At 36.6% G+C, this 16,047-nt stretch overlaps 1 protein-coding gene across 1 annotated transcript in view; it reads right to left on the bottom strand.

Moving 5' to 3' along the window:
- Positions 1–16,047, bottom strand: part of LOC144251953 (broad substrate specificity ATP-binding cassette transporter ABCG2-like) — a 61,589-nt gene that overhangs the window by 19,196 nt on the left and 26,346 nt on the right. Inside the window, exons 4-10 of the mRNA XM_077794567.1 lie at positions 15,598–15,712; positions 14,885–15,037; positions 13,494–13,513; positions 13,019–13,033; positions 5,445–5,570; positions 2,191–2,231; positions 718–819 (exon numbers count right to left, since the gene is read on the bottom strand). Coding sequence (XP_077650693.1) covers positions 718–819; positions 2,191–2,231; positions 5,445–5,570; positions 13,019–13,033; positions 13,494–13,513; positions 14,885–15,037; positions 15,598–15,712 — 572 coding nt within the window. The remainder of the gene's footprint in view (positions 1–717; positions 820–2,190; positions 2,232–5,444; positions 5,571–13,018; positions 13,034–13,493; positions 13,514–14,884; positions 15,038–15,597; positions 15,713–16,047) is intronic.

The raw sequence follows: 16,047 nt of genomic DNA, 5'->3' as shown, positions 1-16,047 counted from the left end.
TCTGGCCACCTGAAAGTTTCTCTAATTAAGTTTCTGTTTCTCTGAGGAGAGGGGATTTGGTATAAAACTGAGCCAATTCTTCGATCATTTGCAGTTTTCTCATAAACAGCTGTCCAGCCTCATTGACTTTGGAATAAAAGTAGAAAAAGAAGAGAAACTTTATTAAACCAAATAATTTAATCCATTTTTCTGTTACCCAATTCGTGGATAACAAATTTTAAAGCTTACATGTAGAAAAACTACTAGCATTATTATTGCTTTACACATCAAAATAACAGGGAATTAACATGACTTCTTCCTGAATCTTATGGTGACTATAAATGCACAGACCTTTTTATAAATATGGGAACCCTAATCCTTAAAACAGACTCCTTAACATATAAAATTTAAGTCTTAATAAAAATATTTGGTCCTTGTTTTCTATTATTTCCAAAACATGAAGTGCCAATTTCTGTCTCTAAAAATATGACAAAAATTATTATATTTATTTTTTAATGAAAACTCCTTTTACAACTGCGTGTAGCACAAAAGTGGTCATTCATAAATTCAATTAAAAATATCCATAGCACTTATGAATAATAAAGCCTATATGTTAACTGTTATTATAACATTATACTAATAGGAATTCAGAAAGCCATGTTTTAATGAGCCACCACATGGCTGACATTCAGCCAAATCAACCAGGCAAAAATCTATGAATCTAAGATATTCATATACCTTCATAGACCTTCTTTCTGTTTCCTATCACAGGAGAGGAGTCTCCATTGATGACATCCATGAAGAAGTCTGAAGGGTTGTTGTAGAGCTCACAATGATAACCTATCAAAAAAAAAAAAAAAGCAAACAAAGATGATGTTCATGGAAAGTACAAAGGACCCACTTCCAAAGAGTGAGAGAAGTGAGGCTAGGGTAGACAGAATCTAACATTTTTCTCTGCCATATTTGCTTTCTTCTCACATCACTAATTTTATACTTTCTTATTCATTCACACAATATTTCAACAATGCTTTGTTTCCAAATCATGTGTGTGAGTGTAAACACACATATGTATAATACATACATACATATATCACATGTATGGATATGTATGCATATATACATGTATTTATGTATACATGAATGTGTGTGTTTTTTCTGGGAGTTCAATCTTGGACTCATAATATATTGGTCCTTTTTTTCAAAATCAATCAATTCTTATGACTTCTTAAATATAGACACAAGAAAAAAATGTGTGGGTTTATTGTGTTTTCTGAGTTCATTAAGTAATGCTGAAATAGCACTATGCATGTCAACAAGATTGCTTCTACAACTATTAAATTCAAAGGTTGAAATTATCATTTTCGTGTCATGCTTCCATAATTCAAAATAGACAACAAATTGCCAGAACTGAATTCTTGAGAGAACATGTTCAGCACAGCACACTTAAACTCTCACTTCAACTACTTATGGCACAATCATCTGAACTTGGCCTGAGATCTGACTCTTAAGTTTATCTCCTCTGGGCTTTTTAAACACATACATGTTTAATTTTAAATGGCTGAGAATAAATTTAAAAAATTAAGATAGCTAATGAATATTTAAGAACACTATTTTGGGTCGTGAAAAAATATCTATAATTTCCAAATGTCTCTAAAATGAAGCAGTTTGCTTGCACCATTAAAAAGATCACACAACTTAATCTGAAATAGAACCTGGGAGTCCAGAAATGTTTGTCCACACAGGTCAGACTTAGGACCAGCCATTCCAGTGGCTAATAATAACTCACACCCACTCAAGCCAATTTAATGTTATTAGAAAATAAAGTTGCATCTCCATGAGCCCTCATAAAAGTAGAACACGATCACTATCTGTTACATGGTGGGGGAAGATTTGATGAGGAAGAGAATACTGGCATAATAGGCAAACTTCTTATCCAACAAAACACTAATCAATTCTTAAGAGCATAAATAGTAATTTCCCAGCAAAGAATCTCAGCAGGCAAAAATATGATCAGATGATTGGTCTGTGGTGATTGGTCACCTGTGGTCTGTGCTGTTAACATAATTGCAGCAATCTTTCTTTTCCCCAACCTCACTTTATGAATGCTGTTCTTATTCCCAAGAAATAGAAAGTAGCCAATATAAAACCTACCGACCTGGAGACGTGCTAGTCTCTCCTTGTTTTCTCATTGAGAGATAGGAGACAACTAACCGGCCCCTGAGATGGGGATGTACTGGTTTCCCTGTTCTGTCCTGGAGAAGACAAAGGGACATTCTGGTTTCCTTATTCCACCTCTGAGAGATAAGAAAACTGCCTGTCTATGTTCCCACCAAGCAAACTTGCCTTCCACAAGATCAGGGGATGCTTACTATGTCAGTCAAGACTAAACCCGCCCCTAGTGCACAGCCATGATTCTAGTATATAGAAGGTAAATTCAAGGGGGAGTTGCTGTTGCTCTCCTTCTTTGCTGCTGCTGTCCCTCTCTGTGCAGAGCAGCCTTGTTAGGCTCCTGACAATGAACCCACTTTTTCTCCTCTTCTTCTTCTTCTTCTTCTTCTTCTTCTTCTTCTTCTTCTTCTTCTTCTTCTTCTTCTTCTTCTTCTTCTTCTTCCTTCTCTTTCTCCTTCTCCTTCTCCTTCTCCTCCTCCTTCTTCTTCTCCTTTGCATTACAATTCTTATTATACATATAGAGCACAATTTTTTGTATCTCTGTTTGAAACAGAGATACGAAAAATTGTGGTATATATATGAACCGGCTTCTTAACCCAGTGTATATGTGGTTATCCCTGCACTACTTTTCTTTCACATGCCACCCCAAGAGTATCATGCAGAGAAGTACACAGCAGCATTTTATGGTCTGAGTTTGCTTAGGGATGGACCCAACCCGGGGTCACCCCAAGAAATTTACCAAGAATGTCCAGGCATGCCAGACAGAGAAAGAGTCAGAAAATTTCCAAGAATAAAAAAAAAAAATAGTAAGAGCTAGAAAGTACATGTTCTTGCTAACGATCCTGAGGCAGAAAGAAAACAGATAACATGAGAGTTGGTGACATTGGATTAGAATCCTCAGATTGGATAATGATGAAAATGTGATTGTGAGTTCCGCACTGTGAGGTGCTAAGATGGACTGTTCTTGACTCTTGGAGCTCACTCAGAGGGGGTATTGGATATGATGTCAGAAAACAATTATGTAACAGGAGATTAGAGACCCAGAAAGGGGCAGGAAATGAAGTAAAATGCAGGGAATGTAGGTTCAGGGAGTGGGATGTATTTTTTTTCTAGATCTTCAAAACAAATCCAGAACCCAAGCTCTTCTCTTCACCTCACTTTGAATATAGTGGTCCAGACTCTGTCCTGTCTCAGCAGCTCTGCCCTGGTGACATTTCACTTACCCTTTATGGACTGCATAGCCTTTGCTCTGCTCTGACACTCTCAAAATGCTCTCACATTCCTTAGTGACAGGAAATGCCATAATTTTTACAGTGGCCTATGACATCTACACAGTCTGACACCACCCAAACTCTACCTCACATTATAGTCTAACTATGTGGCCTCCCCCAAATGCACAGGTTGAAGTCCTAACCCTCAGTGTCCCAGAATATGCTCTATCTCAGGGTCCCTGGGCTGCTCCTTCCAACTAGAACTCTTTTCTGCAGATAAAGCTGGTCTCACTCACTTATTCCCAGCTCATGTGTCACATGTTGTGGTCTTCCCTGACCTTCCTGCTATTTAAAACAGCTCCCTACCACCACCATGGATATCTTTCCATATGCTCTTTTTTTTTATTGGTTGTTCAAAACATTACAAAGCTCTTGACATATCATATTTCATACATTAGATTCAAGTGGGTTATGAACTCCCATTTTTACCCCAAATACAGATTGAAGAATCACATCGGTTACACATCCACATTTTTACATAATGCCATATTAGTAACTGTTGTATTCTGCTACCTTTCCTATCCTCTACTATCCCCCCTCCCCTTCCCTCCCATCTTCTCTCTCTACCCCATCTACTGTAATTCATTTCTCTCCTTGTTTATTTTCCCATTCCCCTCACAACCTCTTATATGTAATTTTGTATAACAATGAGGGTCTCCCTCCATTTCCATGCAATTTCCCTTTTCTCTCCCTTTCCCTCCCACCTCATGTCTCTGTTTAATGTTAATCTTTTCTTCCTGCTCTTCCTCCCTGCTCTGTTCTTAGTTGCTCTCAAATACCAAAGAAGACATTTGGTATTTGTTTTTTTTAGGGATTGGCTAGCTTCACTAAGCATAATCTGCTCTAGTGCCATCCATTTCCCTGCAAATTCCATAATTTTGTCATTTTTTTAGTGCTGCGTAATACTCCATGAAGGGCATCTGGGTTGGTTCCACAGTCTAGCTATTGTGAATTGTGCTGCTATGAACATCAATGTGGCAGTATCCCTGTAGTATGCTCTTTTAAGGTCTTCAGGGAATAGTCTGAGAAGGGCAATAGCTGGGTCAAATGGTGGTTCCATTCCCAGCTTTCCCAGGAATCTTCATACTGCTTTCCAAATTGGCCGCACCAATTTGCAGTCCCACCAGCAATGTACAAGAGTACCCTTTTCCCTACATCCTTGCCAGCACTTGTTGTTGTTTGACTTCATAATGGCTGCCAATCTTACTGGAGTGATATGGTATCTTAGGGTTTTTTTTTTTTTTTAAAGATAGAGTGAGAGAGGAGAGAGAGAGAGAGAGAATTATTTTAATATTTCTTTTTTAGTTATCGGCGGACACAACATCTTTGTTTGTATGTGGTGCTGAGGATCGAACCCGGGCTGCATGCATGCCAGGCGAGCGCGCTACCGCTTGAGCCACATCCCCAACCCCCATCTTAGGGTTGTTTTGATTTGCATTTCTCTGACTGCTAGAGATGGTGAGCATTTTTTCATGTACTTGTTGATTGATTATATGTCCTCCTCCGAGAAGTGTCTGTTCAGGTCCTTGGCCCATTTGTTGATTGGGTTATTTGTTATCTTATTGTCTAATTTTTTGAGTTCTTTGTATACTCTGGATATTAGGGCTCTATCTGAAGTGTGAGGAGTAAAAATTTGTTCCCATGATGTAGGCTCCCTATTTTCCTCTCTTATTGTTTCTCTTGCTGAGAAAAAACTTTTTAGTTTAAGTAAGTCCCATTTGTTGATTCTTGTTATTAACTCTTGTGCTATGGGTGTCCTATTAAGGAATTGGGAGCCCGACCCCACAATATGTAGATCAGAGCCAACTTTTTCTTCTATCAGACGCAGAGTCTCTGATTTGATATCAAGCTCCTTGATCCATTTTGAGTTAACTTTTGTGCATGGTGAGCATCCTGTTAATTGTTTCCAAGAAACAAGAAAAAAGTTATATTGTTTATTTCTGAATCCCTTAACCAAGAATATATGGTAGGCAGAAGTTACCAGATTTTAAATTAATGAAAGAGCAATATTCCCATAGCACTTACTTTTTCAGGAGCGAAAAGATACCATTTGCTGTGCTCCAGTCTAAACCAGCTGTGGGTTCATTCAGGAACAAGATGGAAGGATCAGTGATCAGCCCCATTGCTATACTGGTCCTTTTTATTTCTTCTCTAGATCCAACCTAAAACACAAATTATTACATTATTAACAAGGAAGAGAATAATCATTATCATTTGGTGAACTAAACTGTGCTACTCTTGCTAGAGAAATTTATTTCACCATCCTAATTATGAAACAGAAAGTAAATGAACCTGGGAGAAGGAGGAAATTTCTCTTTTACCAGATGAGTAAACTGAAGCTCAGGGCAGAGTTGTTCACTGGCTGGACCTGATATGAAGCCAGTACTTTTTACAGTTCTGTATATTCCTCACCAAGACAAATATTTAGTTTTAAGATAGTAAGTTAGAATACTAAAAAGATATGGCCCGAACTGTGAAATTATTGTCTAAAATAGGAGAAAAGATAGGAAGAGAAAAGGAAATGGATCTGTATGTAGTAAATCATTAGTCTTCTAGCAACACACCTGTTTCCACCCAAAGTTCCCAAGTAGACTTACAATAACAGGATGCACTCCAAAGGGAAAGTTCACTTTCTAACATACCATATTAGTACCTTTCCAATCACCATAATGCTTTGACAATGATACAATCTACACCCTGACTCACTGCAAAATTCCAAATTCACCCTTTCAGACATGTCCAGGGATATGGGATATTTATATCCAGAAGATGGAATATTCCACAGGGCAAATGGCTCAATCTTTGTAACAAGAACTAGTAAATGCCTATGTGTCTGATGAGGGAACTAGGAAGGTTTGGGAGGCAGAAAGTAGGAAATGGTATCAAAATTAAAAGTCTCAGAAGAGATAGTATTCAAATGTTACTCACAGTTCTTGATTGAATTTATTGATAACTAAACTCTAAGATGCTTTTGGAGAGGATTAGGGAAATGTGACTGAATAAAGGCTTAACATAACTGATGATATGAAATATTGTTCATTTTGTTAGTTGATAATTATATTGTAGTAAAGTAGGCAAATGTCCTTATTTTTTTGCAGATGCCTATTAAGTACTCAAGGATGAAATATAACATTATGTAAAATACTTAGAAAAACTACCTGTACTAATTATGGGTATAAGATGTTAACACCTGAGAAATCTAGGTGAACAGTATTTGTAATTATATTTTTATAGTAATTATCCAAAAGTCACTTCATTGGTATAATTAGACTGCCTTCTCTACTGTTTTATAATGTTTAGAAAGACATATAAGGTTAAAAAATTTAAAATTATTAGGACTTCAAGATGGAGGGCCAGAAAGAGGCAGCATCCTGTGTAGCTCCGTGACCTAGGTCTTACCTCGTTGTAATACAACATCTCAGAGAGTGTGAGAGGACCTCTATACAGCGGATTTTCACAAAAATCACCAGCACTGTGACCCCCCATGCAGAAATCAGAGCCTCTGCATTAGAGTAGGACTCCAGACTCTGGACCCAAAGCCTGCAGTTCTAGCTCATGCACAGCTCTCAAGCAGCTTAGCAGAATCAGCTATCAGCACCTCTGCAGAACTCCAGACTGTGCTCGGCTCCCATGCAGGTCACTCAGCTGCTATCTATCCAGAGCACAAGGCCATTGCCCAGCTCCCCCCACTTCTTGAGACACCCTGGCTCTGGACGCAGACCAACTCCATCTTGGAAAATCTTTCTCGCCATATTTGGTGGGCATGGTTCTCAGATTGAATCTCCATCTGAGCAGGTACCTGGTTTCCAACTCCCCTGCTGCCCCAGTGGTGATAATTCAGCACAATAACGACCCAATATAAAAGCAGCTCTCAGTTAGGCAGGTGAGCAGTGTGACCAGGGCACTGCCCACCTGGTATGAGCCTAGGGGTGAGAGGTGCTGCTATTGGGATCTGATAAGAAAGAGAGGGGAAGGGACTAAAGTCTTTAGCATAACAGAGAGACCAGGATCTGGAAAATCTTCAGGCAAGAAAGGAAGATGATACTGGGGGCCCAAGTCAGATGAGCTGTCCCAAAAAGAGACCTGTGAGGTACAATTTCCCTGCTGGAAATGGTGGGTGGCACTCCCCATTTACAGATGCTCTACACCAGGTCCAGTCTTCTCACCCAGGTTACCTACACCATTCTGAGGGCAGAGACACCAGCTTAAAACAGACAACCCAATTTACTGGATGAGAAGAGAAGCAGGAAAGAGACAGATCTCTAAAACTAGCAAAACCCATGTTTTTTTCTTTCAAATATGTTTTTTCTTTTTTCTTCTTTCTCTTCTACCCTTCTATCCTTGGGTCCTCACTTCCCAAACATATGTGAAACCAAGAACTTTGCATGAAATAGGACTTTGAGGACTGAGTCACCTGAATAATATAATATAGAGGAGTTGCATAAGCCCCCCCCCCATTTTACCCCCTTTTTTCTCTTTTTTCCTCTTTCTTTCTTTTTTCCCTTTTTTTCCTTCTTCTTTCATCCTCCAAATTTTACTATTTTTGCATTCTGTATTTTTCTAAATACATGTGTGTTTGTTTTATGTACTCTATTATCTTCCCACATACTTGTCTAACCTAAATTACTTCCTATTTATTCCCCTGCTACTAACCCTCCTCATTAGATTTCTCTTTCACATTTACTAAGACATATTAACTCTATACTCTCACATCTTTCCTCCTCAGAATATCATCCTAGGTCTGACCCCAGGTTCATTGTCCACCACCAAAAACTGTAAAGCTTCTTATGAAACTACTGATTATATTGTAAATAATAATTAAATCCAACATTACTGGACATTGAGACTACATCGTAAATGTCTTAATAACACCAAATTGTTCTTAGGTGATGTATTGTTGATATTGGGATCTGTTAACATTGTCCTTCCTCAAAAAGAGGGAATCTTGGAAAACTACAAGAGCACTACAAATCTATTGGGCAAAAGCAATTAGCACACCAGACCCACAGACCTGGAAAGGAAGACACACGAGCGACATGAAATAAACAAGTGTAGAAAGTACAACAAACAAATCAAGACAACACATCATTAGAAGCACTGGCAGCTAAGCCAGAAAAAACTACAGAGAAAGATTTCAGGATATAGATGGTTAAAATGCATTGTAAATTCAAAGAAGAAATAAGAGAACAAATACAAGCAGTGAAAGATCACTTTGACAATGTGCTACAAAAACAAATCCAAGAAGCAAAAGATCACCTAAATAGGGAGATAGAGGTTCTAGATAAATAAATAAATAAGCAAACAAACAAATCAAATGGAAATCCTTGAAATGAAAGAAACAATGGAATTAAAAGCTCAAATGAAAGCATGGCCAATAGAGTAGACCACTTGAAAGATAGGACATTAGACAATGAAGATAAAATATATAATCTTGAAAAGAACATAGACCCCACAGCAATAATGGTAAGAAACCAGGAGCAGAACATTTAAGAAATATGGGATTGTATAAAAACACCAAATTTAAGAGTTATTGGGATAGAGAAAGGCATAGAGGTCCAAACCAAAGGAATGAACATTCTATTCAATGAAATAATATCATAAAACTTTCCAAACATAATGAATGAATTGGAAATCCATATTCAAGAAGTCTACAGGATGCCAAATGTGCAAAATCACAACAGATCCACACCAAGGAACATTATAATGAAAATACCCAACATACAGAATAAGGAGAGAATTTTAAAAGCCTAAAGAGAAAGAAATCAGATTATGTATAGGGGAAAACCAATTAGAATAATGGCAGATTTTCAACACAGACCCTGAAAGCTAGAAGATCTTGGAACAACATATATCAAGTTCTGAAAGATAATGGGTGCCAACCAAGAATCTTGTATCCAGCAAAATTAAGCTTTAGATTTGAAGATGAAATAAAAACCTTCCATGATAAACAAAAGTTAAAAGAATTTATAGCTAGAAAACTGGCACTACAAAACATCTTTGGCAAAATATTCCATAAAGAGAAAATGAAAACAATGATGAAAATCAGAAGAGGGAGATAGTACACTCAAGGAAAAACTAATCAAAGAAGAAAACCAAGTCAAGTTAAATAACAAAAATAAACAAATATGGCTGAAAATACAAACCATGTCTCAATAATAACTCTAAATGTTAATGGCTTAAACTCACCAATCAAAAGACACAGGCTAGCAGACTGAATTTTAAAAAAGACCTAACAATATGCTGCCTCCAGGAGACTCATCTGATAGGAAAAGACATACACAGACTCACTCACAGGGATTGCAGAAGCAAGCAGGGGTCTCCATCTTCATATCAAATAAAGTAGACTTCAAGCCAAAATTAATCAAAAGGGATAAAGATGGACATTACATAGTGCTCAAGGGACCCATACACCAACAAGAGATAACAATTATAAATATATATGCCCCCAAACTATGGTGCAGCTATGTTCATCAAACTAATTCTTCTCAAATTCAAGAGTCAAAATGACCACAATACAACAATCTTGGGTGACTTTAACACACTTCTCTCACCACTGTATAGATCTTTAAAACAAAAGTTAAATAAAAAATAACTATAGAACTTAATAATATAATCAATGACTTAGGCTTTACTGACATATATATATATATAGACTATTTTAACCTGCATCAAGTGGATACACATTCTTCTCAGAAGCACATGGATTCTTCTCTAAAATAGACCATATAATATGTCAAAAAGAAACTCTTAGAAAATTCAAAAAAGTAGAGAAACTACTATGTATTTTATCAGTTCATAATGGAATGAAATTGTAAATCAGTGACAAAATAAAAAATAAAAATTTCTCCATCACCTGGAGACTAAACAACATGCTACTGAATGAAAAATGGGTTGCAGAAGACATCAAGGAGGACATTAAAAAATTCTAGAGGTAAATGAGATCATAGACACAACAAACTGAAATCTCTGGGACACTATGAAAAGAGAACTAAGAGGAAAATTCATTGCATGGAGTTATTCCTTAAAAGAAGAAGAAGTCAACAAATTAATGAACTCACACTACATCTCAAAGCCCTAGAAAAAGAAAAAAAAATAAGCAGCAAAAGCAGAAGGCAAGAAATAATTAAAATTACAGCTGAAATTAATGAACTCAAAACAAAAGAAACAATTGAAAAATTTGACAAAACAAAAAGTTTGTTCTTTGAAAAAATAAATAAAACTGTCTGACCTTTAGCCATGATAATGAAGAGAAGGAGAGACAGAACTCAAATTAACAGCATATGTGATGAAAAAGATAATATCACAACAGACACTTCAGAAATACAGAGGATAATTAGGAATTATTTTGAAAGGTTATACTCGAATAAAATAGAAGACATTGAAGGCATCAACAAATTTCTTAAATGATACAATTTTCCCATATTGAGTTACGAAGATATACACAATTTAAAGAGACCAATATGAAGTGAGGAAATAGAAGATGCCATCGAAGCTAACCAACCAAGGAAAGCTCAGGACTCGATGGATATGCAGCCAAGTTCTACAAGACCTTTAAAGAAGAACTAATACCCATACTCTTCAATTTATCTCAGGAAATAGAAAAAAAGAGGTAGCACTTCCAAACTCATTCTATGGGGCCAATATCACCCTGATTCCCAAACCAGGCAAAGACACATTAAAAAAAGAAAACTTCAGACCAATATTTCTAATGAACATAGATGCAAAAAATCTCAATAAGATTCTGGCAAATCAAATACAAAACATATCAAAAAGATTGCTCACCATGATCATGTGGAATTCATACCAGACATGCAAGGTTGGTTCAACATACTAATATGAATCAATGTAATTCATCACATCAATAGACTTAAAGATAAGAATAATCTCAATAGATCCAGAAAAAGCATTGGACATAACACAGCACCCCTTTATGTTCAAAACACTACAAAAACTAGGGATAATAGGAACATATCTCAACATCTTAAGGCATCTACGTGAAGGCTCAGGCCAACATCATTCTAAATGGGGAAAAATTGAAGGCATTTCCTCTAAAAACTGGAACAAGACAGGGATACCCTCTTTTATCACTTCTATTCAACATCTTTCTTGAAACACTGGCCAGAGCAATTAGACAGACAATAGAAATAAAAGGGATATGTATATGAAAAGAAGAACTTAAATTACCACTATTTGCTGAAAATATGATTCTATATCTAGAAGACCCAAAAACTCCACCAGAAAACTTCTAGAACTAGTAAATAAATTCAGCAAAGTAGCAGGATATAAAATCAACACCCATAAATCAAAGACATTTCTCTATATTAGTGACAATACTCTGAGAAGAAAATGAGGAAAACTACCCCATTCACAATAACTTCAAAAAATAAAATAAGATACTTGGGAATCAACTTAACAAAAGAGGTGAAGAATCTGTACAATGAAAACTACAGAACCCTAAAGAGAGAAATCAAAGAAGACTTTAGAAGATGGAAATATCTACCTTGCTCTTGGACAGGCAGAACTAATATTATGAAAATGACCATACTACCAAATGCACTATACAGATTTAATGCAATGCCAATCAAAACCCCAATGGCATTCCTCATAGAAATAGAAAAAGCAATCATGAAGTTCATACGAAAAAATAAGAGACCCAGAATAGCTAAAACAATCCTTAGAATGAAGAGTGAGGCAGGTGGCATCACTATACTGGACCTTAAACAATATTACAGAGCAATAGTAACAAAAACAGCACGGTATTGGCACCAAAACAGACTAGTAGACCAATGGTACAGAATAGAGGACACAGAGACTAACTAACAAAATTACAATTATCTTATAATAGACAAAGGTGCCAAAAACATGCACTGCAGAAAAGATAGCCTCTTCAACAAACGATTCTGGGAAAACTGGAAATACATATGCAACAAAATGAAATTAAAACCCTATCTCTCACCATGCACAAAACTTAACTCAAAATAGTTCAAAGACCTTGGAATTAAACCAGGGACTCTCTGTCTAATAGAAGAAAAAGTAGGCCCTATTTTTTATCAAGTGAATTCCGTGCCAACTTTCTTAATAAGACCCCTTAGCACAAGAATTAAAAAGAATCAATAAATGGGATGAAATCAAACTAAAAAGTTTCTTCTCAGCAAAAGAAACATTCTGTGAGGTGAAGAGAGAGCACATCTTGGGAGCAGATTTTTACCCCTTACACATCAGATAGAGCACTAATCACTAGGATACATAAAGAACTCAAAATGCAAGCACCAAAAAAAACCAAATGACATAATCAACAAATGGATGGATCAAGGACCTGAACATACACTTCTCAGAAGAGGATATACAATCAATCAACAAATATATAAAAAAATGCTCATCATCTCTAGCAATTAGAGAAATACAAAACTACTCCAAGATATCATCTCATTCCAGTCATAATGTCAGCTATTATGAAGATAAAGAACAACAAGTGTTGATGAGGATGTGGGGAAAAAGGTGTACTTATACATTGCGGGTAGTACTGCAAATTGGTGCAGCCAATATGGAAAGCAGTATGGAGATTCCTTAGAAATCTGGGAATGAAACCACCATTTGACCCAGCTATTCCTCTCCTTGGATTATTATCCAAAGGACTTTAAGAAAAAAAAAAGCATACTACAAAGCATACCACAGGGACACAGCCACATCAATGTTTATGGCAGCACAATTCACAATAGCTGAAATGTGGAGCCAACCTAGATGGCCTTCAGTGGATGAATGAATAAAAAAGTGGCATATATATAGCAATATTACTCAGCAATAAAAGAGAATAAAATCTTGGCATTTGCAGGTAAATGGATGGTGTTAGAGAAGATAATGCTAAGTGAAGTTAGCCAATTCCTAAAAACAAATGCTAAATGTTTTCTCTGATATAAAGAGGCTGACTCATAGTAAGGTGGAGAGGCGTAGCATGGGAGAAATAGATGAACTGTAGATAGGGACAAGGGGTGAGAGGGAAAGGGAGCGGGTAGGGGATTAGCAAGGATAGTGGAATGTGATGGACATCATTATCCAACGTACATGTATGAAGACACAAATTGGGTGTCAATATACTTTATGTATAAACAGAGATATGAAAAATTGTGGTACATGTGTGTAATAAAAATTGTAAATAAAAAACCCCAAAGTATATGTATGAAAGACATGAATTGGCATGAACTTTCTTTATATACAAAGATGAAAAATTATGCTTTTATGTGTAATAAGAATTGTAATGCATTCCACTGTCATGTATTACAAAAATCAATTAAAAACTTTAAAAAAATATTTCAATCAGTTAGAATGTATGAATGATGAGCCAAATGTGCCTCTGTGTATTTTTCCTAGAAATACAAGCAAGCACCTTAGGGCAGTGAATGCTTAAAAGAGAGTAAGAAAAATATGCACCCATATGGAAAAAAATCAAGTAAATAAACAGCCAAAGTAATGACAATTTAATCACTCTTAAACTAAAACAAATAGTGGCTTCACAGGGTTATTCTTCTAAACAAAATACATTTCACATAAGAAAACTATCAGCAAATATAACAGGAAGCAGCAACCAGTGGTACCCCCTTCTTCATTGCCTCTAGGAGGCAGGTCACAGGGGCTTAATCCAGAGTCACCACATTTTATTTGGCTCATTATCATCACAATCTTCAAATGTCTCATCAGCAAAAGTTTTGTACGGAGTGGTCAACTATAAAACTAACTCTTTCATCTCATTTTTCTTTCTTTATCCTGCACAACCCACAATAGGAGGAGTTTGTTTCTCTATTTTTTGTTACTCTTGCTGACAACTGCATTCCTCAAACCTGAAAGAGCCTGGTTTATAAGAGTCTGGAAATAAATATTGGCAGAGAAAAGGGAAGAAGGGAGAGAATGATGGAGGGGATGAGAAACAAAAGTGCCAAAGAAGCCATGGAAAAATAACCTGGTCACTGAAAAAATTCAATGTAAATCTTAATGAGAGTAAGTATAGTTTTCAAGACAAATTACACCAATATGAAACAGCAAGAATTTTTGGATTCTAGTCATTTATGAATTCCAGAAATATAAAAATATCAACTGAACAGAATTCCCCAGAGGAAGAAAGTGAAAAGAGCAGCTGAAATGAGACAGAGAAAAAGAGAAAGAAGAAAAGTCAGTGCAAAGACATCAAAAGAGCTGTGACTTGAACAATTAGGGTGGGAGGACAGTGGAAAAAGCCATGAGGAGCACTCTCCATAGGGACCAAACTCCATCCCCAGGATCACACCACAGTTCAGATTGCTTTTCCACCTTCATTTCCACCTTCATACTATGTAACCAGTCACCTTTCTCATCATTACAGAAAACAGACACTTTTGACCTCACATGCTCTAGGAAACTTCTGATTAAGGTCACATAGTCCACACAGGGAGGTCCTTGTTCCTGTCTGGTTCTGTTGGTTTTTTTCACATTACCTTGGAATCAGCCACTTTATCCAGACCTAACTCATCAATGACCATTTTAATCCGTTTATCTTTTTCATGTTTTTTCATAGTTGTTGGAAGCCGAAGAGCCGCTGAGAATGCTAAGTTTTCTCTCACCATCAAGGTGCCGAGCACGAGATCATCCTGAAGGGGAAGATGGGATTTCAATGGGACACACTGAGTCTTTTCTAAGACCATCACTCTAGAGTATTTAACATAATTCATGAAAACAATATAAGCAAGGTAAAGTTCTATCTAATGGTGAACTTTCAACTCTACAAATTTCAGTGATTCATACACAGACAGCTGCAGAGCTAGAAGGAGGCATTTTCATCCCCCACCTGCAACCCAGGTAGAACACAGGTAATTATGAAGACTTCTAAACACATCCAAACTTCTTTATGTGAAGATTTGACGAAGGCATCTTCATGGGGATGGAAAGAGATGAAAGAAGGACAAAAAGGACAATAGCAGACCCTTTTGGAAATGATACCAAAAGTAGAATTGACACCACTGCCTAGAAGTCCTCTCCACCTTTCCTATTTGTTCCACCCTCAATCTAAGCAGATATTGTGAAAAGCTGGTGTAAAGAAAGTCAATTCCTTAAGCATGTAAATCCAACTGGTAGCACACAAAACCATAAGCCAAAGCACTTCCCATACAGAAGTAGGGGAAACCCAGAAGGCAGACAAGCTAATACTTACTTGAACCACAAAACCTGAATTATATTTGAAATTGGCAGGTCCAGGGGCTCCATTAATCAAAATGTCTCCAGATAATCCACTTGGATCTTTCCTTGCAGCTAAGACATCCAGCAAGCTACAAAAAGACATATATGTTGTGTTTTCCCCCTAACACAGACCATATCTCTCAGCTATCCTGAATCCAAATTTTGCTCCAGGTAGAAAGAGAACTAGTCAAAAAACTCTATGGTTAAACTAAAATTATACAAATATATATGCGCATATATACTTATATTTAAAACATTTTATTAGTGCATAATGGGTATATATAATAGTGTGGTTCATCATGACATATTCATAAGTGCATATAACACAGTTTGTTTCATTCCAGTCCTCAGTACTTCCATTTTCCTCCCTCCCTTCCATTCCCTGATCTCCTTCCTCTACTTATTCATTTTCCTTCTATTTATT

Source organism: Urocitellus parryii, unplaced genomic scaffold (genome assembly GCF_045843805.1).
Source record: "Urocitellus parryii isolate mUroPar1 unplaced genomic scaffold, mUroPar1.hap1 Scaffold_315, whole genome shotgun sequence".
Taxonomy (NCBI): Eukaryota; Metazoa; Chordata; class Mammalia; order Rodentia; family Sciuridae; genus Urocitellus; species Urocitellus parryii.
Note: the sequence above shows the minus strand (reverse complement) of the source record. Positions and strands in the feature narration are given on the sequence as shown.